This window comes from Moschus berezovskii, chromosome 25 (assembly GCF_049115385.1).
Source record: "Moschus berezovskii isolate FMDL1 chromosome 25, NW_MosBer_1.0, whole genome shotgun sequence".
NCBI lineage: Eukaryota > Metazoa > Chordata > Mammalia > Artiodactyla > Moschidae > Moschus > Moschus berezovskii.
In genome coordinates this window covers 21,948,288-21,975,649 of record NC_142484.1, presented here as the reverse complement: position 1 = coordinate 21,975,649, position 27,362 = coordinate 21,948,288, and the positions used below count along the sequence as shown (strand labels likewise).

At 39.7% G+C, this 27,362-nt stretch overlaps 1 protein-coding gene and 1 pseudogene across 2 annotated transcripts; both read right to left on the bottom strand.

Annotated features, from left to right (window-relative positions):
* Positions 1-1,577: 1,577 nt before the first annotated feature.
* On the bottom strand, positions 1,578-2,511 carry LOC129548985 (olfactory receptor 8B3-like; annotated as a pseudogene).
* A 15,819-nt stretch (positions 2,512-18,330) lies between these two features.
* Positions 18,331-26,485, bottom strand: LOC129548529 (olfactory receptor 8B3-like). 2 transcript variants are annotated; one of them, XM_055415045.2, is made up of 2 exons: positions 26,475-26,485; positions 18,331-19,264 (listed from the first exon to the last, which is right to left on the bottom strand). In XM_055415045.2, exons 1-2 carry the CDS (start codon positions 26,483-26,485, stop codon positions 18,331-18,333), a joined length of 945 nt encoding a protein of 314 aa, XP_055271020.2. The 2 variants fall into 2 exon arrangements, with proteins under 2 accessions (XP_055271020.2, XP_088688174.1); XM_088832048.1 differs by lacking the exon at positions 26,475-26,485 and having other exon boundaries at positions 18,331-19,293.
* Between the last annotated feature and the right edge of the window lie 877 nt (positions 26,486-27,362).

The window sequence follows — 27,362 nt, the reverse complement described above, 5'->3', positions numbered from 1 at the left end:
GGTCTTTCACAAGGAGTGAGTCCATAGGTAAAGGTTTTCATTAGCGAACACTTTTCTGTGTAAATTACTTTTTCCTTTCTTGATGCAATTACTCCTCATGATTTATCTCCTGTAACTGATGCCTTCTCTCTACCCACTTCCCCAAACGAGACCACCACTCTTCCATATTCATTCTCCAAAACACTAATAATGTGTGCTCATTATGCAAATAGTTTTATCAAAGATTTATGAATAGTGAAATATATTCACAGTGCTATGAAAAACAGGAAACAGTTTCAGAATGAAAGTGAAAATCGCTCAGTCTTGTAGGATTCCTTGCAATCCCATGGACTATATAGTGCATGGAATTCTCCAGGCCAGAATAGTGGAAAGGGTTCCCTTCTCCAGGGGATCTTCCCAATCCATGGATCAAACCCAGGTCTTCCACAATGAAGGAAGATGCTTTACCAATTGAACCACAGGGAAGCCCCGGTCCCTAAATCTCACGACCATGTCCCACACTGGGACATCTTATTTATTGACCATATGCTCCTTGAGTCCTGACATAATAACATGTTTCTGAGCATCCTTAATGCTCACACCCTGTTCTCTGAAGGACAAACACTTAAAAGCATTCCAAATTTAGGTTTTTAATTTTGCAGTAACTTCCCTTTTTGAGCAAACCATCTCAGTATGAGCCCAAAAGGCTTTCTCTTTCTCTTTCTGACAACAACAACAGCAAAAGACAATCAAACTGTTTTGCTAAAAAGAAAAGAAAGGAATACCCAGCTTGACAAAAATTCATATGTCATTCTGAGACAGAGGAGAGTCAACTTTAAATCAGGAATGCTTTCTTATATTTCATACTTATTGAAATAGAATAACATAATCAAGAGTGCATAGAATATATTGAAGAATAATACACTTGAAGTCAGAATGATCAGAATTTAGTCTATAATTTTTCTTTCTAAAGCTGTGTGACTTAAAGTAAATCATTATCCAGTCTCGGATTCACTTTCCCACCCATGTAAGACATGTATTTCGATGATTGGCTATGTGTCAATTTGACTTACAAAGGTGAAAAATAAAACTCTTTGCCAAAAGAAGCTTATGGATGGGAAATAGATTGTCCTTGATACCCTTAGAACCATCAATCTCTGGTATTTATAGAAGATATATTATTGCCAAGTGAAATATGGAAAGATAAGAGTAGAAACAGAGTATTTATTCTTATTTATCCTTCTTATTGCAACTTGATAATAAAAACAACCCTAGTGATAGGTTTTCAGTCTAGTGTTTTGTAATTCACTCTTTGGAGACCATTCATCTTTTTCCAGTGGAAAAATAATTTCAAAATGATAATGAAAAGAGATAATATATTCACTATTTAATGTCATTACTATGCAAGAAAAAGAGATGACATGTATTTTGAAAACAGTGAAAAAATATATAAAAATGAAAATAAATTATACAAATAGGACTCAAATTTCTTTAAAATACTAGGTAAAAAAGATAATAAAAATATGGTAAGAAGATTGTCATTAAAATTAAACACTCAACATTACCATCCTGTAACTCATGCACACAGACAGTTTTAATTAAAACTGTCTTGTACTCAGGGTTTTTCTCAGAGCAAGTTTAACATCTTTGTTCCTCAAGCTGTAGATTAATGGGTTCATCATAGGAACCATATTGGTGTAAAAGACAGAAGAGATTTTCCCCTCATCCATAGACACAGCAGAAGGTGGTTTGAGATACATAAATGCCCCTGATCCAAAGAAGAGAGAAACAGCAATGATGTGGGAACTGCAGGTGCTGAAGGCTTTGGATCTGCCCTCTGTGGAGCTGATGTGGAGGATGTTGGTAAGGATGAGACCATAAGAGACAAAAATGGTGAGGCTGGGCACAATGATATTGATGCCCACTACAATGAACATTTCCAGCTCACTGACATAGGTACTTGTGCAGGAGAGCTGAAGCAGAGGGAGGATGTCACAGAAATAATGGTTGATGGTGTTTGCATCACAGAAGGTCAGTCTCAGCATACATCCAGTGTGAGCCATGGCACCAGAAAATGCCATCAAGTAGGAACCAAGCATAAGGCTGGAACACACTTTAGGGGACATGACAACATTATACAGAAGCGGCTTACAGATGGCCACATAGCGGTCGTAGGCCATTGATGTCAGCACATAGATTTCAGAAATGATAAAAAAACTAAAAAAGTAGAGCTGAGTCATGCACCCCACATAAGAAATAATATTCTTTTTTTGATATGAAGTTAATCAGCATTTTGGGTGTAAATACAGAAGAATAACAGAGGTCTATGAAAGACAGATTAAAAAGGAAAAAGTACATGGGGATGTGCAGGTGTGAATTCAGTGCAATTAGGATTATCAATCCCAAATTTCCCAGCACAGTGACCATATACATTCCTAGGAACAGGAAGAACAGAGGGAGTTGGAGATCTGGCTGGTTTGTTAATCCCAACAGAATGAATTCGGTCACAAACGAGCCATTTCCAGGAGCCATTCTTCTCTAAGGTGATCTGTGAGCACAGAAGGAAAAGGTTACATAGATAACAATGACTCAATTTTCACACAATATCTCCTCTCACAAGTGTGGTATTTGAGCTGGGAATATAGGAGAATAACCCAACCTGGACTCACAGAACTGTCTTACCTACTATCTCATGGAACTGTGCTACCATTATCATGAAACTGCTGCTGCTGCTAAGTCGCTTCAGTCGTGTCCGACTCTGTGCGACCCCCATGGACGGCAGCCCACCAGGCTGCGCTGTCCCTGGGATTCTCCAGGCAAGAACACTGGAGTGGGTTGCCATTTCCTTCTCCAATGTGTGAACGTGAAAAGTGAAAGTGAAGTCACTCAGTCGTGTCCGACCCTTAGCGACCCCACGGACTGCAGCCTACCAGGCTCCTCCATCCATGGGATTTTCTAGGCAAGAGTACTGGACTGGCTTGCCATTGCCTTCTCCGATCATGAAACTGAGTGACAGGGAATTTTGCTTTTTCGGGTCTTTATAAACTAAGTAGGAAAAAGTATAAAAACTTAGCCTACAGAAGGAAGGAAACCACTGCCCTGTGCAGACTTGACTGCTTGGGGATAAAAAACAAACAGTGGATAAAGGAGAGGTTTGGACCAGGATTGACTCATTCTTCCCCCATCTCAACATTTCTCCTTTCACTTGGAGTCTCCCCTCATCAGTAAGACTATAGGCAGAGACTCTAGTGATTAAGTGCTGCTCTTTAAAACAGACTAGACCTGGTGGGGTGAGAACAAAGAAAATTGTTTCTTAACTAAATTTCCAGAGTCTACAAGAGGTTAACTCTCCACCCCACATCACAGAATAAAAACTGTAACTGTAGATGAGTGGGACTTCCATCCATGGAGAGGGAACTTACTGACTAATCCAATGCATCCTTTTAGGCCCCTAGTGTCTCTGAACATTCACTGATTCATGTCCTGAATAGACATTTTTCTAAGATTTATGTGAGTCTCAGGATGGAAAATTGGGAAATAAACTGTCATATCTTAGATCCTTGGACTTCCATTTCAAACAAGAAGGACATTAGTAAATGGAATTCAGAAACTCACCTTCCTTTCTCCAGAAAACCCAGGGCTTTCTTATCACTGGTTTTACCCTCTGGTCTTCGTAGGGCAATTTCAGGTTCTGAAGCTTTGGTTCCTTTAATTATAAGAGAATGTAGCCCACATGTATTTCCTGATTTCACTTCAAAATCTTTTAGAAATATAGATCATAATTTCAATTTATGACTTTCAGTCCACTCAAACAGCAGAGAAAAATAAACATTATTATTATTTTTGCCACTTGGTAAGTCACAGATTTAATGTGAGTGTAATGCTATAATGCACTCAGTTATAAACGTGGCAGAAGCTTGTTCAGTGTCTTCCCCAGGGAAACAGTCTATGTATAATAGGGACCTGGGGGGATTGCATTTGCAGTCTGTACCTTAATCTGTCCTTAGTCCCTTAGAGATTCAACAGTTTACTCAAGTTTTCCCTTCACTTAGGGATTTTCCATTCCCCAAAGAAGAGCCAAATCTCCCATTTTCTGTTCATTTAGAATACAGAAATGAAGAGAAAGCCCTAGTCTCTTTTTTCCTACAAAAACAACTGATGCAAAAACAATTTATGTAGCAAATACATAAGAAATTCAGAAACTTGTTAAGAGAGTCTTCCATCTAGTTTATGCATGAAGCCAGACATATTTAGCCTTGGCATAAGAGCAATTCTGGACAATATGGTTCAGAAATGAGTCCTAGCAAATCAGTGCTGGTGCTATGGTTAGTTGCTCAGTCTTGTCCAACTCTTTGTGGCCCTATGGACTGTGACCCACCAGGTTCCTCTGTCCTTGGGGATTCTCCAGGCAAGGATACTGAAGTGGGTTTCCATGCCCTCCTCCAGGGGATCTTTCCAGCCCAGGGACTGAACCTATATGACCCTCATTGCAGATGGATTCTTTACCATCTGTGCCACAAGGGAAGCCCAAGAATATGGAGTGGGTTGCTTATCCCTCCTCCAGGGTATCTTTCTGACCCAGGAATCGAACTGGGGTCTCCTGCATTTGAGGTGGATTCTTTACCAGATGAGGTACCAGGGAATCCCAATTAACTGGCCTGTCAAAGACTCACTTACAGGAAAAATGTTCCCTCTGAGATTTCCTAATCCATAAATTCTCTACACAGTCTAGAAAATAAATATTAAAGGAGAAAAGGAACACTCGGTCTTCAGGAGAAAGATTTCTTATAATTTAAATGGTTCTAAAATAACAATTTTCTTCTATATCAGAACTAGAATAGTGCAAAAAACTCAGGTTTGTGAGTACCTTCACCATTTTTGGTTTATGCAGCTGAGGTTGAGTTTGTAGTGAGACTGTATCTCATCCTGTTCTATTCACCTCAGTGTGACTTTTTCTCACCTTACAATGTGAAGAAGGTGCTCAGCTAGTTTTCAGATCTTTTTCAGAGGGAACGTCTTCATTGTAGCTGTAGATTCACTGCATTCATGGGAGAAGGTGAGCTCAAGATCCTCCTATGTCACCATCTTGGACCACATTCCCTAAAACTGGGCTTCCCTGATAGCTCAGTTGGTAAAGAATCTACCTGCAATGCAGGAGACCCCGCTTCAATTCCTGGATCAGCAAGATCCACTGGAGAAGCGACAAGCCACCCACTCCAGTATTCTTGGGCTTCCCTGGTGGCTCAGCTAGTAAAGAATCTGCCTGCAATGCAGGAGATTTGGGAAGATCCACTGGAGAAGGGAAAGACTACCTACTATAGCATTCTAACCTAGAGAATTCCGTGGACCATATAGGCCATGGGTCCACAAAGAGTCAGACACGACTGAGTGACTTTCACTTTCACTAAACATATGCAGTCAATTTTATCTCAACAAAACTATAAAAATATGAAAAAGTTACTATTTAACTAAATAAGATACTTTATTTTTAAATGACACAAAATGTATGACCATTGAACTTCCCTGGTGGTCCAGTAGTAAAGAATCCACCTGCCAATGCAGGGGACATGGGTACAATTCCTGGTAAGGTAAGATGCCACATGTTCTGGGACAACTAATTCCATTCACCATGACTAATGAGCCCTTGGGCCACAACTACTGAAGCCCATGCTCTAGAGCCCAAGTGTAACAACTACCAAACTTAGTAGCTGCAACTTGAGAGCAACCCCTACTCGCCAGAACTAAAGATAGCCCAGCACATTTTTGACATAACTTGAAACTCCAATACTTTGGCCACCTCATGCGATGAGTTGACTCACTGGAAAAGAGTCTGATGCTGGGAGGGATTGGGGTTGGGAGGAGACGGGAACGACCGAGAATGAGATGGCTGGATGGCATCACCGACTCGATAGACATAAGTTTGAGTGAACTCCGGGAGCTGGTGATGGACAGGGAGGCCTGGCGTTCTGTGATTCATGGGGTCGCAAAGAGTCGGACACGACTGAGTGACTGAACTGAACTGAACTGAAATATGGGAATCTATCTCTTCAACTGTAAATTTAATGAAATCTAAATAGAGATCAAGTGTTTTTAATTTAAAAAATTAGTGTCACATTGATCTGGGCTGTTTTGAGAACATTTTGAAGGCTTAATACAATAAAAGGTATAAGTATCTTAATTTTTATATTGGTTGTATGTTGAAGTGATAATATTTGGATATATTGAGTTACAGGAAACATTATTATAATTAATGTCACATCTTTCTTTTTTTACCATTTTAATTTGGCTAGCTGCTGCTGCTGCTGCTAAGTCACTTCAGTCGTGTCCGACTGTGTGTGACCCCATAGACGGAAGACCACCAGGCTCCCCCATCCCTGGGATTCTCCAGGCAAGAACACTGGAGTGGGTTGCCATTTCCTTCTCCAATGCAGGAAAGTGAAAAGTGAAAGTGAAGTCGCTCAGTCGTGTCCGACCCTTAGCGACCCCACGAACTGCAGCCTACCAGGCTCCTCCGCCCATGGGATTTTCTAGGCAAGAATACTGGACTGGCTTGCCATTGCCTTCTCCTAATTCGGCTAGCAGAAAGTTTGAAATCGTATGTGGGACTTGGATATCTCTAGTCTAGCACGTCAGAGAAGGCAATGGCAACCTACTCCAGTATTCTTGCCTGGAAAATCCCATGGGCGGAGGAGCCTGGTAGGCTGCAGTCCATGGGGTCCCGAAGAGTCGGACACGACTGAGCGACTTCACTTTTACTTTTCACTTTCCTGCATTGGAGAAGGAAATGGCAACCCACTCCAGTGTTCTTGCCTGGAGAATCACAGGGACGGGGGAGCCTGGTGGGCTGCCGTCTATGGGGTCGCACAGAGTCAGACACGACTGAAGCGACTTAGCAGCAGCAGCAGTCTAGCATGTAGATGGTGCCTAATAGGTTTCATTTTTTTAGTTAGCTTTTATTACAGTGTAATTTCTTTACAATGTTGTGTTAGTTTCTTGCTGTACAGCAAATTGAATCAGTCATATGTATACACATAACCACTCTTTTTTATTTTTAATTTCCTTCCCATGTAAGTCACTACAGAGCGTTGAGTAGAGGTTCTTGTGCTATACAGGAGGTTCTCATTTGTTATCTATATGATACATAGTAGTGTTTATATGTTAGTCCCAATGTCTTAATTCATCCCAACTCCTCTTCTTCTTCTTCTTCTTTTTTTTGTTCTTGTTCAGTTTCTCAGTCTTGTCCAACTCTTTGAGATCCCCTGGACTGCAGCACTCCAGGCTTCCCTATCCTTCACTATCTCCCAGAGTTTGCTCAGACTCTTGTCCATTGAGTCGATGATGCATCCAACCATCTCATCCTCTGTCATCCCCTTCTCCTCCTGCCCTAAATCTATGCCAACATCAGGGTCTTTTCCAATGAGTTGGTTCTTTGCATGAGGTGGCCAAAGTATTGGAGTTTCAGCTTCAGCATCAGTCCCTCCAATGAATATTCAGGACTGATTTTCTTCAAGATTGACTGGTTGGATCTCCTTGCAGTCCAAAAAACTCTCAAGCCCACTGATACTGAAGATGAAACTCTAGTACTTTGGCCACCTGATGTGAAGAGCTGACTCATTTGAAAAGACCCTGATTCTGGGAAAGATTGAGGGCAGGAGGAGAAGGGAATGACAAAGGATGAGATGGTTGGATGGCATCACCACCTCAATGGACCTAAGTTTGAATAAACTCCTGGAGTTGATGGACAGGGAGGCCGGGCATGCTGCATTCCATGGGGTTGCAAATAGACACAACTGAGCAACTGAATTTAACTGGTTATTAAGTCATTAAATGTATATGTATATGATGTATGTATACACACACACACACACACACACACATATATATATATATAATTTATATGTTGATTCACACTTAGGTGGCTTCCACATCTTTGCTATTGACAATAATGTTGCCATGAACTCTGGTCGCATATAATTTTTCATGGTACTGTTTTCATTTTCTTCAGATATATACTGATTGTTGGATCACAGTCAGTTTTATTTTTAGCTTTGTGGTGTACCTCTTTACCTTTTTCCAAGGGCTTCCCTGGTGGTGGCTCAGAAGGTAAAGAATCTACCCACAATGCAGGAGACCCGGGTTCAATTCTTGGATCAAGAAGATCCCCTGTAGAAGGGAATGGCTACCCAAACCAGAATTCTTGCCTGGAGAATCCCATGGGCAGAGGAGCCTGGCTGGCTACAGTCCATGAGGTTGCAAAAATCAGACACGACTGAAGCAACTTTGCACATAAGCGTATTAGGTTCATATACGTTTCTGAACATTATATTCTCTTCTTGCATTGATCCTTTTAATGTCCTTCTTTGTCTTTTACTATTGACTTTGTTGTAATGACTACTTTGTCTTATATGGGTATAGAATCCCCCTCTTTCTTTTTTTCCATTTGATTTGAATATCTTTTACTATCCCTCATTTTATTCTGTGTGTCTCTTTGATCCAAAGTGAATCTCTTGTAGGCAGGACATGTTAGACGATTCTTTGTTTGTTTTGTTTTTAATCCATTTAGCCACCCTGTGTCTTCTTATTGGAACGTTTAGTTTATTGACACGTAAATATGTATCTACTTACTATCTTTTGCTATTTGTTTTCTGGATGTTTCTGAATGTCTTCTCTGCTCTTTCTCTATTGGTCTTTTCCATTGTGGTTTGATGATTTCTGTGGTTTTATGTCTGTGCTTCTTTCTCTCTAGTTTTTATAATATCTACTGCAGGTTTTTTTATTATGGTTACCACCAGTTTCATATATGTTGACCTATATCTGTAGCCACTCATTTTTAACTGTTAGCAATTTAAGTTCAAACAAATTCTAGTATATTTGCTTGCTTCCCCCACATTTTGTGTTTTAGATATTGTATTTTACATTTTCATGTCTATCCCATTTGTTGCAGTTATGGCTGAATTTATAATTTTCACCTTTTTACAGAGGTTTATATCTACTTACAATATTATATTTTCAGGTGTACAACAGAGTTATTCAAATTTTATTTTTTATTTATTTATTTATTTTTTTTATAAAAGAATTTTATTAAAAAAGCACAAATGCAAAGAAATGAACAGAGGAAAATTTATGCGTCGAACCTGGACTGGTCACTTATGATAATATACATGCTACAATTCCATTCTCTCCAATCATTCCACCTTCACCCTCTCCCACAGAGTCCCAAAGACTGTTCTAAATGCCTATGTCTCTTTTGCAGTCTCTTATACAGGGTTCAGGTTACCATTTTTCTAAATTCCATATATATGCGTTAATATACGGTATTGATGTTCTTCTTTCTGGCTTACTTCACTCTGTATAATTGGCTCCAATTTCATCCACCTCATTAAAACTGATTCAAATGCATTCTTTTTGATGGCTGAGAAATACTCCATTGTGTATATGTACCAAAGCTTTCTTATCCATTCATCTGCAGATGGACATCTAGGTTGCTTCCATGTCCTGGCTATTATAAACAGTGCTGCAATGAACATTGGAGTACATGTGTCTCTTTCAATTCTGGTTTCCTCGGTGTGTATGCCCAGGAGTGCAATCGCTGGATCATATGGCAGTTCTATTTCCAGTTTTCTGAGGAATCTCCACACTGTTCTCCATAGTGGCTGTACTAGTTTGCATTCCCACCAACAGTGTAAGAGGGTTCCCTTCTCTCCACACCCTCTCCAGCACTTATTGCATGTAGACTTTTGGATAGCAGCCATTCTGACTGGTGTGAAATGGTATCTCATTGTGGTTTTGATTTGCATTTCTCTGATGATGAGGGATGTTGAGCATTTTTTCATGTGTTTATTAGCCATCTTTATGTCTTCTTTGGAGAAATGTCTGTTTAGTTCTTTGGCCCATTTTTTGATTGGGTCACTTAGTTTTCTGGAATTAAGCTGCAGGAGCTGCTTGTATAATTTGGAGATTAATCCTTTATCAGTTGCTTCATTTGCTATTATTGTCTCCCATTCTGAAGGTTGTCTTCTCACCTTGCTTAGAGTTTCCTTTGCTGTGCAGAAGCTTTTGATTTTAATTAGGTCCCATTTGTTTATTTTTGCTTTTATTTCCAATATTCTGGGAGGTGGGTCTTGGAGGATCCTGCTGTGATTTATGTCGGAGAGTGTATTGCCTACGTTCTCCTCTAGGAGTTTTATAGTTTCTGGTCTTACATTTAGATCTTTAATCCATTTTGAGTTTATTTTGGTGTATGGTGTTAGGAAGTGTTCTAGTTTCATTCTTTTACAAGTGGCTGACCAGTTTTCCCAGCACCACTTGTTAAAGAGACTGTCTTTTCTCCATTTTATATTCTTGCCTCCTTTGTCGAAGATAAGGTGTCCATAGGAGCGTGGGTTTATCTCTGGGCTTTCTATTTTGTTCCATTGTTCTATATTTCTGTCTTTATGCCAGTACCATACTGTCTTGATGACTGTGGCTTTGTAATAGAGCCTGAAGTCCGGCAGGTTAATTCCCCCAGTTCCATTCTTCTTCCTCAAGATTGCTTTGGCTATTCGAGGTTTTTTGTATTTCCATACAAATTGTGAGATCATTTGTTCTAGTTCTGTGAAAAATATTGTTGGTAGCTTGATAGGGATTGCATTGAATGTATAAATTACTTTGGGTAGTATACTCACTTTTACAATATTTATTCTTCCAATCCACGAACACGGTATATTTCTCCATCTATTCATGTCCTCTTTGATTACTTTCACTAGTGTTTTATAGTTTTCTATGTACAAGTCTTTTGTTTCCTTAGGTAGATATATTCCTAAGTATTTAATTGTTTTCATTGCAACAGTGAATGGAATAGTTTCCTTAATTTCTCTATTTTCTCATTATTAGTGTATAGGAATGCAAGGGATTTCTGTGTGTTGATTTTATATCCTGCAACTTTACTGTAATCATTGATTAGCTCTAGTAGTTTTCTGGTAGAGTCTTTAGGGTTTTCTGTGTAGAGGATCATGTCATCAGCGAACAGTGAAAGCTTTACTTCTTCTTTTCCAATTTGTATTCCTTTTATGTCTTTTTCTGCTCTGATTGCTGTGGCCAAAACTTCCAGAACTATGTTGAATAGTAGTGGTGAGAGTGGGCACCCTTGTCTTGTTCCTGACTTTAGGGGAAATTCTTTCAGTTTTTCACCATTGAGGATAATGTTTGCTGTGGGTTTGTCATATATAGCTTTTATTATGTTGAGGTATGTCCCTTCAATTCCCACTTTCTGGAGAGTTTTTATCAAAAATGGATGTTGAATTTTGTCGAAGGCTTTCTCTGCATCTATTGAGATAATCATATGATTTTTATTTTTCAGTTTGTTAATGTGGTGTATTACGTTGATTGATTTGCGTATATTGAAGAATCCTTGCATTCCTGGGATAAAGCCCACTTGGTCATGATGTATGATCTTCTTAATGTGTTGTTGGATTCTGATTGCTAGAATTTTGTTAAGGATTTTTGCATCTATGTTCATCAGTGATATTGGCCTATAGTTTTCTTTTTTTGTGGGGTCTTTACCAGGTTTTGGGATTAGGGTGATGGTGGCCTCATAGAATGAGTTTGGAAGTTTCCCTTCCTCAGCTATTTTCTGGAAGAGTTTGAGTAGAATAGATGTTAGCTCTTCTCTAAATTTTTGGTAGAATTCAGCTGTGAAGCCGTCTGGACCTGGGCTTTTGTTTGCTGGGAGATTTTTGATTACAGTTTCAATTTCCGTGCTTGTGATGGGTTTGTTCAGATTTTCTATTTCTTCCTGGTTCAGTTTTGGAAAGTTGTACTTTTCTAGGAATTTGTCCATTTCTTCCAGGTTATTCATTTTATTGCCATATAATTGCTGATAGTATTCTCTAATAATCCTTTGTATTTCTGTGTTGTCAGTTGTGATCTCTCCATTTTCATTTCTAATTTTATTGATTTGGTTCTTCTCCCTTTGTTCAAATTTTAAAGGTTATATTTCTTTTATATTTATTATACAACATTGGTTATAGTCCCTGTGTGTACAATATACCCTTATAGCTTGTTTACTTTATACATAGTAGCTGTATCTCTTAGTCCCCTATCCTTTTCTTGCCCCTGCCTCTTCTATTTCCTCATTGGTAACCATTAGTTTGTTTGCTGTATCTGTGAGTCTGATTCATTTTTATATTTACTAGTTTGTTGTATCTTTTAGATTTCAGATATAAATGATATCGTTTAGTGTTTTTCTTTCTCATTGACTTATTTCATTTAGTATAATATCCTCCAAGTCCATTCATTTATTACTAATGGCAAAACTTCATTCTTTTTAACAGCTGAGCAGTATTCCATTGTGTTTATTTATCATATCTTTATCCATTTGGCCCTTGATGGACATTTAGGTTACTTTCATATCTTGGCTTAATTTTATAATTTTCATTTTTAACCACTATATTAGCCTAATGTGGTTGATCCACAGCCTTTACTATATACTTGTCTTTACCTATAGAATTTTCCCTTCCTCTAATTTCCTATTCTTCTTGTAGTCTTTTTTTAACAAAGAAGACTTTTTAACATTTCCTCTATAGTTGCTTTTGTATTGGTGAACCCTTTTAGTTTTTGCTTGTTGGAAATGCTCCTTATTTTTACTTCAATTCTGAATGATAGACTTGCTTGGAAGAGTATCTTGGGCTGCAGAGGTTTTTTTTTTCCTCTTCAGCAGTTTAAATATATTGTGTTTTTAGAAAGATGTTGTGTTTTTAGAAACATATATATTTTTAGAAAATATATTGTGTTTTTAGAAATATTTAGGAATTTAGAAAGATGGTAACCTGAACCGTGTATACGAGACTGCAAAAGAGACATAGGCATATAGAATAGTCTTTGGGACTCTGTGGGAGAGGGTGAAGGTGGGATGATTGGGGAGAACGGCATTGTAGCATGTATATTATCATAAGTGACCAGTCCAGGTTCGACGCATGATACAGGATGCTTGGGGCTGGTGCACGGGGATGACATGGAGGGAGGATATGGGGAAGAGGGAGGTGGGAGGGGGGTTCAAGAAAGAGAACACATGTACACCCGGGGCGGATTCATGTCAATGTATGGCAAAACCAACCAATATATTAATGTAAGGTAATTTGCCTCCAATAAAACAAATTAAAAATAAATAAATAAATAAAAAAGAAATAAATATATTGTGTTACTCCCTTCTGATCTGCAGAAGTCCTTCAGAAAAATTAGCTTATAATAGACTTATGTGGGTTTCCTCCAATGAGATTCTTTGTTTTCCTATTGCTGCCTTTAAAATTCTATTTTGATCTTTAACTTTTGCCATTTTGACTATGATATGCCACAGTGTATTTCACTTTGGGTTCATCTTGTTTGAGACTCTCCATAATTCCCAAACCTGGAGAGCTGTTTCCTTCAAGTGTTTAGCAAAAATTTCATTAAATATATCTTTTACATTTTCTCTTTTTTTCTACTGGTTCCACTACAACACGAATGCTAATAAGCTTGATGTTGTCACAGAGGTCCATTAAACTCCTCATATTTTAAAAAATCTGTTGTTCTTTTTTGCTATTCTCATTGTGTGGTTTCCATTATTCTGTCATCCATATCACTTAAGCATTCTTCTTTATCACTATAATGCTGCTAATTTCCTCTAGTGTATTTTTCACTACAGTTATTGTAGACTTGAGCTATAACTGTCTTTTTTTTTTTTTTTACCAGTTCCTTGTTAAAATACTCATGCTGTTTATCTATTATTTTCCCCAGTTTCATTAGCATTCTTATTACCATTGCTTTGAATTCTTTATCCAGTAAATTAGTTATCTACTTTTCATTAGGGTTTTAATAAAGGTTTTCGTTGCTCTTGTTCTTTCGTCTGAAACAAATTCTTACAACTTCTGATTTTTCTTAACTTTTTCTGTCTCTCTGACATTAGGTAAAGCAATTACATATTCCAGTCCTTGAAAGTGGTTTCTTGTATGGGAGTGTCCCTATGCATTCTGTGTATGTTCAATGGCTTTGGTGGGAGAACAGGATTTGAAGTGAGCATGGACTGTATCTTCTTCTGGGGTGTGATGGCAGCCACTGCATTGGTGGGATGTATGGCTGGAGTTGGTGGGAACAGAGGCAGAGCCAGGGGTTGAGCAAGGGCTTCCCTGTTCTCAATGGCTTTCACCACCTTATCAGGGGTAGGCATGTGGCTGGAGGAGCTGGAAAAAGAGTGTTGAGAAAGTGGGTGTATGTGATGTATGTATCCTGTATGTGATGGCAGTTTCTGTATTATTCTAGGCCTGTGAACTTTTGGCTGTGTTGGTTTCTTGACTCTGTGCTGGTTTTGATTTCTCCCAAGTGTGCAAAAGGCTCCCTTGGTGGCTCAGTGGTAAAAAAAAAAAATCTAACAGGCAAGCAGGAGACCCAGGTTTGACTCCTGGGTCAGGAAGGTCCTCTGAAGCAGGAAATGGCAACCGATTTTAGTATTCTTGGCTGAGCAATCCCACGAACAGAGGAGCCTTGTGGGCTACAGTCCATGGGGTCACAAAAGAGTTGGACATGACTTAATAACTAAGCATCAACAACCTCACCTCAGTCAGTGGCTGGGTAGTGGTGAGGGCTTGGTGCCACAGCACAGAGATGACCCTGCCCCCTCCCAATATGGACAGGAATGTGCACATTGGTGATAGTGTTCTCTTCTCTGGATCTAACTTCACTCCTCCTGGAGTGCCTGCAGACATATGAGTTGACAGTGGCTCAGTTGCAGCCTCAGTGTCCAAGTCACCTCCCATCCCTTCAAGTGTGCACACTTTTGTTAACAATGGAATGCATCCTCCCCTTTAGTGGGCAGTGACCACAGGAGCATGAGAGGCTGGGGCAGGAGCTCAGTCAGGGCTGGGGAAGAGGGGATGCTGGGGTGGTTCTTTCCAGCTGGATGGAGTCCCAGGCAGTTTTCAATTTGCTGCCTCCATGCTGTGACTGGGAGTGAGCAGGCCTGGCACATGCTCTTCAAGAGCAGGGTGTCAGTTACTTGCAGCATTCAGGTTTTCAAGCCAGAAAGGGGTTTATTTCCTGTTGTTAAACCCTAGAAGGAAATGGCAACCCACTCCAGTATTCTTGCCTGGAGAATCCCAGGGATGGGGGAGCCTGGTGGGCTGCCGTCTGTGGGGTCGCACAGAGTCGGACTCGACTGAAGCGACTTAGCAGCAGCAGCAGCAAACCCTAGAACTGGTGTGCCTAAACTCTGGCCCCAAATCCTTGCTCCTCCAGGAGGATTCCCCAGCCTGTGATATCCCCTTTCCTCTTCTCTGCCCCAGATGAGAAGTATAGGTCCCAACCATATCGCTTCTTTCCCCTTCCTGGAAGACTCCATATGGATTATTCTTTATAACCTTTATTGTAGAACAGCTGATCTGTTCTTGCCCAGATGGATTTCAGCAAGAGTTTCTCTATATGCAGTTGTAATGTGATGTGTTTCTGAGGTGGGGTGAGCTTAGCATCCTGCCAACCTGCCGTCTAGAGCTCCCGTCTCATTTTTATAATTTAGATTGTTTTAGGCTCTCTCTGCACAGAAGATCAGGTTTAGGTGAAAACTTTAAATTCCTTTCTGGTCTTTTTGAGCCTGTATCATTCCAGGTACATACATGGAGACCTTCCCATTATCTCTGTATATGCTTCTTACTTTACAAAAGTCCTAGTCTTTAATGTCTGGCTCCAAAAAGAAAAACAGAATGGGAAGGAAAAAGGGTACAGGCCTTTAAACTCCCTGGAAGTCACTTCAGCTGGATCAGAAAGGGATTATAGTGATGGGGGGGAGACACTAACAGTGGTTGCTCCCCCTGTGTCTGCACATCTGGTTCAGAAGCAAAAATCAGTAATCAGAGCACAGACACTGGATATTGGAGGGGAAAGGTCCTACTAGCCAACTTTGGGTTCCAAAAGCTTTGTCGAAGCCTCTCCTGGGCATGTGCATGCCTGACATTCATGGAAAATGTTTACATTAACCCTTGACACATCATACTAAGGATTTTATAGGTTGAATTTTTGCCTTTAAAAAAATAAGAATGCAACATCTTTTCCAGTATAGACAGTGCAAAAATATGTGTATCCACCAAGTATTTCTTTCAAGATGTTATTATACTGCCAGTTGCACTTTGAGGTTGAGTAATTTAAAATCTCAACCATATGGAAGTACCATATGAAACTCTGCAAAAAAAAAAAAATGTCAAAAATCAAATAACTTAAGCTGATAGCCTACTTAGAGAAACACCGTGAGCTCAATAATATCTCTAGGGCATTATAGAAAGGAGAGCAGGGTCATAGTTAGGAGCTTTCAAGTCCTTCAATTTACTCTCTAAATTCCTTCTTCCTAACTTGAATTTCAAATGCTCTTAACTATTTTATCACCTGTAGCTGCCCTCTTTCTCCCTGGTTCCAAATGTGACACACCTTTTCCACCATTATTTCCCAATGCCCTACTACTGTACAGTCATGTGCATTATAACTTTATCAACGGTTTATATACTGTGAAATACATATACTTTCCTGTACAGAAGAATACAATTTCAGAATAAAATTTGTTTCCTAAGCCTTATGACCACTTCCCACACAGCGACCTCTTATTTTCTGGCTATGAGTCTTGTAGAGGTCTGTCTTCATGATGTGATTCTGGACTCTTTTCCTTACCACGTCCTGTTCTGTTAATAATAATAATAATAAAAAAAACCACTTTCAAACGCCTGAAATTCAGTTTTCTTAATTTTAGACACATACAAAAACCCTTCCTATATGAGTCAATCATTTCACCAATGTGTGTGCTAAGTCATTTAGTCATGTCTGACTCTTTGCGACCCTGTGGACTGTAGCCTTCCAGGTTCCTCTGCCCATGGGATTCTTCAGGTAAGAATACTGGAGTGAGTTGCCTTGCTCTCCTCCAGGGGATCTTCCAGACCCAGAGATCAAACCCACATCTCTTACGTCTCCTGCATTGGCAGGCAGTTTCTTTATCATAATGCCCCCTGGGAAACCCCATCTCACCAATATACTAGTCCAAAAGACCTTCCTTTCCTACCCAAAGAAACCCATGAAACTCTTTGCCTAAATAGGAAAACAAACAACAAAAAAGCAGCATGCACCGTGAGAGAAATTCATACATCCCCTGGAATAAACAACAGTTAAGCTTCAAATTAAAAATATTTTCTCATTAATGATCATAACTGAAACAAATAGAATGAAGTAGACCACAGAAGTAGCAGACTTGAAATTAGAAGGCTAACTGTTTAGTCTAGATTTTTTTCTTTATGAACCTGTGACATTTAATAATTAACCATTTGGAGCTTCATTTTACCATCAATGAAATAAATATATTTAGATGATCTGCTGAGTTAATTGTGCAAAGATAAAGGGAAAAATCCAGCCAAAGAAGTTTGATTGTTGGGCCAGCCTTTGCCCAAACCAACGTCTGGGTGGGCGACCCTGGGACCCAAGCACCACGCCGACAGATGCAATCAGCAAGAGGATTTTATTGAACATTTGCGCAAACGGGCCCTCCGCATCAAAAGCGAGCCGAGGACCCCTAGCAACAGTTACAGACCGGTTTTAAAGCCCCAAATCTACATAATTAGCATATCACACGGGTATACAGCTCAGGGACTTTCTTTGCGAAACGTGAGCCTCCGGGGAGGGGCTGTTTTTTTTTTTTCCTTCCGCAAGGCGCTTTTGGTTGCTCAAGTCCCAGGAACTTGTGAAAGTGTGAGCAAATGTTGGATTGACGTTTACACCGGGGGCGGGGGGGGGGGGTGTTTCAGATGTAAAATATTTACCAGATACAAAATAAATTGCAGATAAAGCCTTTATGGAAACTTCAATCTCTGACATTTAAAAGAGACATAGTCTTCCAGGTCAGAAAATGGAAAGATGGGAGTAGAAACAGAATATCTGATGCGTTTTTCTAACAACAAGGGGCAGATAAGCGTAACTCCAGTGAAAGAATGTTACTTTAGTCTTATCTAGCTGATTTTCATCACTGGTCTGTCATTATATCAGAGGTGTCTCAAATTTGATCACTTGGGGACCATTTTCCTTTTCAGTAAAAACTGAAAGTATGAAATGACAATAAAAATAACAGAGATATTACACTTTTAATTTAAAATTGCTAGTAAAAAGGAAAACTGCAGGAGATACCATGCAAATGATTAGGGGAAAAGAAGTAACAGACAGAAAAGACAGAGATAAATTATTGGGGGAAGGCTCAAATATTATTTAAATCATGTTATTTAAAAAAGAGAGAAAGAAGATTGTAACTATAAATATTTAAATGAACACACAGAATCTCCTTCTCCTAAAACTATATGCACAGACAGATAATGTCTCTGATCAAAACTTCACCATCCTCAGGACTTTTCTCAGAGCAAGTTTAACATCTTTGTTCCTTAAGCTGTAAATTAAGGGATTCATCATGGGAACCACATTGGTGTAAAAGACAGACGAGACTTTTCCCTTATTCATGAGCATAGAAGGTGGTTTGAGATACACAAATGCACTTGATCCAAAGAACAGAGAAACAGTAATGATGTGGGAACTGCAGGTGCTGAAGGCTTTAGACCTGCCCTCTGTGGAGCTGATGTGGAGGATGTTGGAGAGGATGAGACCATAAGAGATAAAGATGGTGAGACTGGGCACAATGATGTTGATGCCTGACATGATGATAACTTCCAGTTCAAGGATGTAGGTACTTGTGCAGGAGAGATGGAGCAGAGGGTACGTGTCACACAAATAATGGTTGATAGTGTTTGTATCACAGAAGGTCAATCTCAACATGCCTCCAATAAGGATCATGGGATCCAAAAACGCCATCAAGTAGGAACCGAGCATAAAGCTGGAACACACTTTAGGGGACATGGCAATGTTATACAATAGTGGGTTACAGATGGCCACATAGCGGTCATAGGCCATTGATGTCAACACATAGCATTCAGAAATACCAAAAAAAGTCAAGAAGTAAAGCTGAGTCATGCACCCCATGTAGGAGATACTCTTCTTCTTTAATATGATGTTAATCAGCATTTTAGGTGTAAAAACAGAAGAATAACAGAGATCTATGAAGGACAAATTAAAGAGGAAAAAGTACATAGGGGTGTGTAGATGTGAACTCAGCCCAATTAGAATGATCAAGCTCAAATTTCCCATCACAGTGACCATATACATTACTAGAAATAGGAAAAACAGGGGGAGCTGAAGAACTGATTGGTCTGTTAATCCCACTAAAATGAACTGAGTCATCAAAGAGTCATTCCCTGGAGCCATTCTTCTCTAAGGAGATCTGTGAAAACAGGAGAGAAGGGTTACATGGAGGAAAAAGTATTTCTCACATCTCCTCACATAAAGTGATGTATGCACTGGGATTGACTGTGAATAGCCCAAAGTGGACCCATAGAATTTACTTACCATTATCATGGAAATGAGTGACATAAATTTCCTGTATAAATGCTTTACAAACCAAAGCGTTTGTAAAGCAAATGCTTTACAAAGTGTTTGATGCTTTGTAAAGCATCAAAATTTAGCCTTTTATCCAAAAGAATAATGGTGGCTCAGGGGTAAAGAATCAATCTGCAATGCAGGAGACACAGGAGAGGCAAGTGTGATCCGTGGGTCAGGAAGATCCCCTGGAGAAGGGAATGGCAACCCACTCCAGTATTCTTGCCTGGAGAATCCTATGGACAGAGGAGTCTGGCGGGCTACTGTCCATAGCGCTGCAAAGAGTCGGAAATGGCTGAGCAACTGAACAACAAAGGAAAACAAGCGTGAACGAGGACAGTTTCCCTTCTCTCATCTCATCATTATTTCATTCACTTGGACCCTCTCCTCACCTCTCCTATTCTTTTGGCAACAACCCCTAAAGCCTGGTTTTTGCCTCTAGAACACATAAGACTATGTAGGGTAGGAACCAAGAATATTGCTTCCAATTTATTTAAAAAACAAGCAAGGCTAGGACAGCTTAAGTTACTCCATATCAGTTCAGTTGCTCAGTTATGTCTGACTCTTTGCGACCCCATGGAGGGCAGCACGCCAAGCCTCCCTGTCTATCACCAACTCCCGGAACCTACTCAAACTCATGTCCATCAAGCCGGTGATTCCATCCAACCATCTCATCCTCTGTCATCACCTTCTCCACCTTCAATATTTCCCAGAACCAGAATCTTTTTCAATGAGTCAGTTCTTCACATCGGATGGCCGTATTACTGGAATTTCAGGTTCAGCCTCAGTCCTTCCATATACCACAGAGCAAAAGTTATAAAAGTAGAAGAAAGAGTGTTCCATACATGGAGAAGAAACTTACTAAGAAACTTCATCTCTTGTGTTTGTAAATGATTCCTAACATTCCCTGCTCTTCCCTCAAACAGATTTCTCTGCAAGATTCAACTGAATCTCAGGACTGCACAAAAAGGAAATGGACTGTCATATCTTAGGTTCTCAGTCTTTCTCTTGAACAAGGAAAACATGAATATAAATGGAATTCAGAAACTCACCTTCTTAAAGGCAGAATATCCCAGGGCTTTCTTCTTGTTTTTACCCCATGGTCCTGGAAGGGCAATTTCAGGTTCTGAGGATTTGGTTCATTGATTTTAAGAAACCACCATCTGTAATTAATTCTTTATATGACCTAGAATTCTTTCAGAATCAGAGATCATAATTTTGATTATGATATCAGTCCTATCCAGCAGCAGAAAAAAATAAATGGTTGCTATTATTATCACTTTGGCCACATAGGAAGTAACAGAGGATTTAATGTGAGTGTAATAATATACTCAGATATAGATATGGCAGCAGCTTGTTCCACCTATTCCCCAGGGAACAGTTTCTATGTGTAATAGGGAACTAAGGGGATTGTATATACAATCTGTCTTTAGTTCCTTATAGACTTAATATCTTACTCAAGTTTTTTTTTGCTCTAGGGATTTCTCATCCTCCAAGGAACAGCCAAAATTAATGACGATTTACCATCAGCAAGATGGCAGAAGAGCAAGCCCTAGAATCTCCTTCCCTGCATGAACACACTGACTCAAAGCAAATTATGTACAGATTCCCTTTATAAAAAATCCCAAACTTAGTTAAAAGGATGCTGCACACAGTTCCAGCGTGATACCAATCATGTTGAAACTGTTAAGAAAATGCAAGGTACATCTTGTCATATACCTATGGTGATCCAGAAATATGTGATTGGGACAAAATTCCCCAGTTCCCAGGTTCTCCCTGGGGAGAGAAAGAGATGCACAATACATCCAAAGCCCCAACTTTTCTAAGGGCCATTCAGAAGACTGGCCTCTGTATAGCCTGTGTGAGAAAGCTGAAGGGATACAGGATATGGCATAGTTTAGCTGCCGAGGTGAGAGAGAAGACAGACAGCAATTTGGGCTAAAATTCACTATAGCCACCTACCCCACATTAACTTAACATAGCTAGTAGTAGAAAATATTTTTCCTACAGTTTCTCCTTGGTAAAGGAAAAGGTACACTGTTCAACCAATGACCCAACTGATCTAGGAGCTGCCCGAGGAATTGACTAACCTCCTGTGTTAAGGGTCTACAGGATCCTGACGTTCTCCAGAGGCCTGGAGCTACTAAAAACAAAGTGGGTTATATTATCACAAGATTGAGAGGTCTGCTTTTTCTAGCCAATTTTATTGAGAGGGTCAGCTCCTTTACAAGGCCAGGTTATGAGAATTAAAATAGTTTGCTATTTTGTCTATATGCAGACATGAGTGCACAAAGATGAGGAAAAATGAAGAAAAGTGGGATTACATTGATTAAAAAAAAAAAAAAGGCTCTTTCCAAGAAAGTGATCCTAAATTTGACCCTACTGAAATGGAGATACATGATTTACCTGACTGAGAAATTCTTTAACTATCATAAAGATGCTCAAGGTTGTTGAAGAACAGTACATGAACAAAGTGGCAATTTTATTCTTTGAAGAGTACCAAACAGAAATCAAGAAGCCAAAACACAATAATTGAACTGAAAAATTCACTAGCAGGTCAAAATAGCAGACTAAAAAAATGTAAGAAAGAATTATAAACTTCGGAAAAAAGACATCTGAAATAATTTAGTAAGTGGAGGAAAAAGAAGAATGAAAAGTTGTGTCAAAAGTCTAGGATTTATAGGAAGTGTTAGTATCACATGAGCCACATAGGCATTCCATGGATCACCACAGGAGAAAATGCAAGTGATGATCTAAAAGTTTTCTCAAATAAAATCTGGCTGAAAAAATCCTCAAGTCTATGCAAACAACTGGACATCCAGAAGTAGGAAACAAAAACTTAACATCCCAAATAAGATGATCCCAAAGAAATCCACCACAAGGCACATTACAATCAAGTTAACAGAAGTCAAAGAAAGAGCTTTCTCTTCAAGTATAGGTGATTTATAATATTATGTTAGTTTCAGGTATAAAATATAGTGATTCAATATTTTTATAGATTATACTTCATTTAAATTTTTATGAAAATATTGACTATATTCTCCAACTATATAATATACCCTTGTTGTTTATTTATTTTATACATACTGTTCTGTATCTTTTAATCCCCTACTCCTATATTTCCCTTCAGCCCTTCCTTTTCCTCATTGATAACCACTAGTTTGGTCTCTATGTCTGTGAAAATGTTTCTATTCTGTAATATTCACTTTTCTTTCATTTTTTTTTATATTTTACATATAACATATCATATAACATTGATCTTTCCATTATTTCACTGAACTCTATGGCCTACTACAAATAAACTATTCTCTATGGTCAACTACATAATTGTAAACAACAGAATTTCATTTTTTCATGACCAATATTTTCATGACTAACATATATATATATAAACACCCCAAAAGTTGTCCTTTTCATTATAGGGGACTGTAATGCAAAAGTAGGAAGTCAAGAAACACCTGGAATAACAGGTGAATTTGGCCACGTAGTACAGAATGAAGTGGGGCAAATGCTAATAGAGTTCTGCCAAGAGAATGCACTGGTCATAGCAAACACCCTCTTCCAACAACACAAGAGAAGACATGGACATCACCAGATGGTTGACGCCAAAATCAGATTGATTATATTCTTTGCAGCCAAAGATGGAGAATCTCTATACAGTCAGCAAAAACAAGACCGGGAGATGACTGTGGCTCAGGTCATGAACTCCCTATTGTCAAATTCAAACTGAAATTGAAGAAAGTTGAGAAAACCACTACACCATTCAGGTATGACCTAAATCAAATCCCTTATGACTATACAGTGGAAGTGACAAATAGATGTAATGGACTAGATCTGATAGATAGAGTGCCTGATGAACTATGGACGGAGGTTCATGACATTGTACAGGAGACAGGAATCAAGATCATCCCAAGAAAAAGAAATACAAAAAAGGCAAAAAAGGAAAATGGTTGTCTGAGGAGGACTTACATAGCTGTAAAAAGAAGGGAAGTGAAAAGCAAAGGGGAAAAGGAAGGATATACCCATTTGAATGCAGAGTTCCAAAGAACAGCAAGGAGAGATAAGAAAGCCATCCTCAGCAATCAATGCAAAGAAATAGAGGACAACAATAGAATGGGAAAGACAAGAGATCTCTTCAAGAAAATTAGAGATACCAAGGGAACATTTTATGCAAAGATGGCCTCGATAAAGGACAGAAATGGTATGGACCTAACAGAAGCAGAAGATATTAAGAAGAGGTGGCAAGAACACACAGAAGAACTAAACAGAAAAGATCACGTCCCAGATAATCACGATGGTATGATCACTCACCTAGAGCCAGACATCCTGGAATGTGAAGTCAAGTTGGCCTTAGGAAGCATCACTATGAACAAAGCTAGTGGAGGTGATGGAATTCCAGTTGAGCTATTTCAAATCCTGAAAGATGATGCTGTGGAAGTGCTGCACTCAATATGCCAGCAAATTTGGAAAACTCAGCAGTGGCCACAGGACTGGAAAATGTCAGTTTTCATCCCAATCCCAAAGAAAGGGAATGCCAAAGAATGCTCAAACTACCGCACAATGGCACTCATCTCACACGCTAGTAAAGTCATGCTTAAAATTCTAAAACCGAGGCTTCCACAATACGTGAACCGTGAAATTCCAGATGTTCAAGCTGGATTTAGAAAAAGCAGAGGAACCAGAGATCAAATTATCAACATCTGCTGGATCATGGAAAAAGCAAGAGAGTTCCAGAAAAAACATCTATTTCTGCTTTATTGACTATGCCAAAGCCTTTGACATTGTGTATCATAATAAACTGTGGAAACTTCTGAAAGAGATGGGCATACCAGACCACCTGACCTGCCTCTTGAGAAACCTATATGCAGGTCAGGAAGCAACAGTTAGAACTGGACATGGAACAACAGACTGGTTCCAAATAGGAAAAGGAGTAAGTCAAGGTTGTATATTGTCACCCTGCTTATTTAACTTATATGCAGAGTACATCATGAGAAACACTGGGCTGGAAGAAGCAGAAGCTGGAATCAAGATTGCCAGGAGAAATATCAGTAACCTCAGATATGCAGATGACACCACCCTTATGGCAGAAAGTGAAGAAGAACTAAACAGCCTCTTGACGAAAGTGAAAGAGGAGAGTGAAAAAGTTGGCTTGAAGCTCAACATTCAGAAAACTAGGATCACAGCATCCGGCCCCATCACTTCATGGTAAATAGATAGGGAAACAGTGGAAACAATGGAAACAGTGGCGGACTTCATTTTTCTGGGCTCCTAAATCACTGCAGATGGTGATTGCAGCCATGAAATTAAAAAGACACTTACTCCTTGGAAGGAAAGTTATGACCAACATCAGTTCAGTTCAGTTCAGTTCAGTCGCTCAGTCATGTCCGACTCTCAGCGACCCCATGAATCACAGCATGCCAGGCCTCCCTGTCCATCACCAACTCCCGGAGTTCACTCAAACTCATGTCCATCGAGTCGGTGATGCCATCCAGCCATCTCATTCTCTGTCGTCCCCATCTCCTCCTACCCCTAATCGCTCCCAGCATCAGAGTCTTTTCCAGTGAGTCAACTCGTCGCATGAAGTGGCCAAAGTATTGGAGTTTCAGCCTTAGCATAAGTCCTTCTAATGAACACCCAGGATTGATCTCCCTTAGAATGGACTGGTTGAATCTCCTTGCAGTCCAAGGGACTCTCAAGAGTCTTCTCCAGCACCACAGTTAAAAAGCATCAATTCTTTGGCGATCAGCTTTCTTCACAGTCCAACTCTCACATCCATACATGACCACTGGAAAAACCATAGCCTTGACTAGACGGACGTTGGTTGGCAAAGTAATGTCTCTGCTTTTTAATATGCTATCTAGGCTGGTCATAACTTTCCTTCCAAGGCGTAAACATCTTTTAATTTCATGGCTGCAATCAGCATCTGCAGTGATTTTGGAGCCCCAAAAAATAATGTCTGACACGGTTTCCACTGTTTCCCCATCTATTTCCCAAGAAGTGATGGGACCAGATGCCATGATCTTCGTTTTCTGAATGTTGAGCTTCAAGCCAACCTTTTCACTCTCCTCTTTCACTTTCATCAAGAGACCTTTAAGTTCCTCTTCACTTTCTGCCATAAGGGTGGTGTCATCTGCATATCTGAGGTTATTGATATTTCTCCTGGCAATCTTGATTCCAGCTTCTGCTTCTTCCAGCCCAGCATTCCTCATGATGTACTCTGCATATAAGTTAAATAAACAGGGTGACAATATACAACCTTGACGTACTCCTTTTCCTATTTGGAACCAGTCTGTTGTTCTATGTCCAGTTCTAACTGTTGCTTCCTGACCTGCATACAGGTTTCTCAAGAGGCAGGTCAGGTGGTCTGGTATTCCCATCTCTTTCAGAATTTCCCACAGTTTATTGTGATCCACACAGTCAAAGGCTTTGGCATAGTCAATGAAGCAGAAATAGATGTTTTTCTGGAACTCTCTTGCTTTTTCCATGATCCAGCGGATGTTGGCAATTTGATCTCTGGTTCCTCTGCCTTTTCTAAAACCTGCTTGAACATCTGGAAGTTCACGGTTCCCATATTGCTGAAGCCTGGCTTGGAGAATTTTGAGCATAACTTTACAGCGTGTGAGATGAGTGCAATTGTGCGGTAGTTTGAGCATTCATAGATAGTATATTAAAAAGCAGAGACATTACTTTGCCATCAAAGGTCCGTCTAGTCAAGGCTATAGTTTTTCCAGTGGTCATGTATGGATGTGAGAGTTGGACTGTGAAGAAACCTGATCACTGAAGAATTGATGCTTTTGAACTATGGTGTTGGAGAAGACTCTTGAGAGTCCCTTGGAATGCAAGGAGATCCAACCAGTCCATCCTAAAGGAGATCAGACCTGGGTGTTCATTGGAAGGACTGATGTTGAAGCTGAAACTCCAATATTTCAGCCACCTGATGTGAAGAGCTGACTCATTGGAAAAGACCCTGATGCTGGGAGGGATTGAGGGCAGGAGGAGAAGGGGACTCCAGAAGTTGAGAAGGTTGGATGGGCATCACCGACTCAATGGACATGGGTTTGGATGGACTCTGGGAGTTGGTGATGTACAGGAAGGCTTGGTATGCTGCGGTTCATGGGGTCACAGAGTTGGACAAGTCTGAGCGACTGAACTGAACTGAATATATATATATATATATATATTACTCAGTCATTAAATGTATATGTGTATGTATGTATAAATTCATTTGTTGATGGACACTTAGGTGGCTGCCACATCTATGCTATTAAAATAATGCTGCTATAACAGTGGTTTCCTGTATGTTTTCATATTACTGTTTTTGTTTCCTTCGGATATATACCAATTTTTGGATCATACATTAAGTTTTATTTTTAGTTTTTTGAAGAACCTCTGTAACTTTTCCCATAGTGGTTGCACTTGTTTGTTGTATTCCCAGAATTGTATTAAGGTTTCCTTTTCTCCACATCCTTGCCAATATTCATGATAGCCATTCTAACGGGCTCGGAGAAGGCAATGGCACTCCACTCTAGTACTCTTGCCTGGAAAATCCCATGGATGGAGAAGCATGGTAGGCTGCAGTCCATGGGGTCGCTAAGAGTCAGACATGACTGAGCGACTTTCACTTTTATGCATTGGAGCAGGAAATGTCATCCCACTCCAGTACTCTTGCCTAGAGAATCCCAGGGACAGGGGAGCCTGGTGGGCTGCCGTCTACGGGGTTGCACAGGGTCAGACACAATTGTAGCGACTTAACAGCAGCAGCAGCAGCAGCATTCTAACAGGTGTGAGGTGATAATCTCATTATTATTTTGATTTACATTTCTCTGTAGTTCAGCTGGTAAAGAATCTGCCTGTAATGAAGAAGACCCCGGTTCAATTTCTGGATTTGAAAGATTACCTGGAGAAGGGATAGTCTACCCATTTCAGTATTC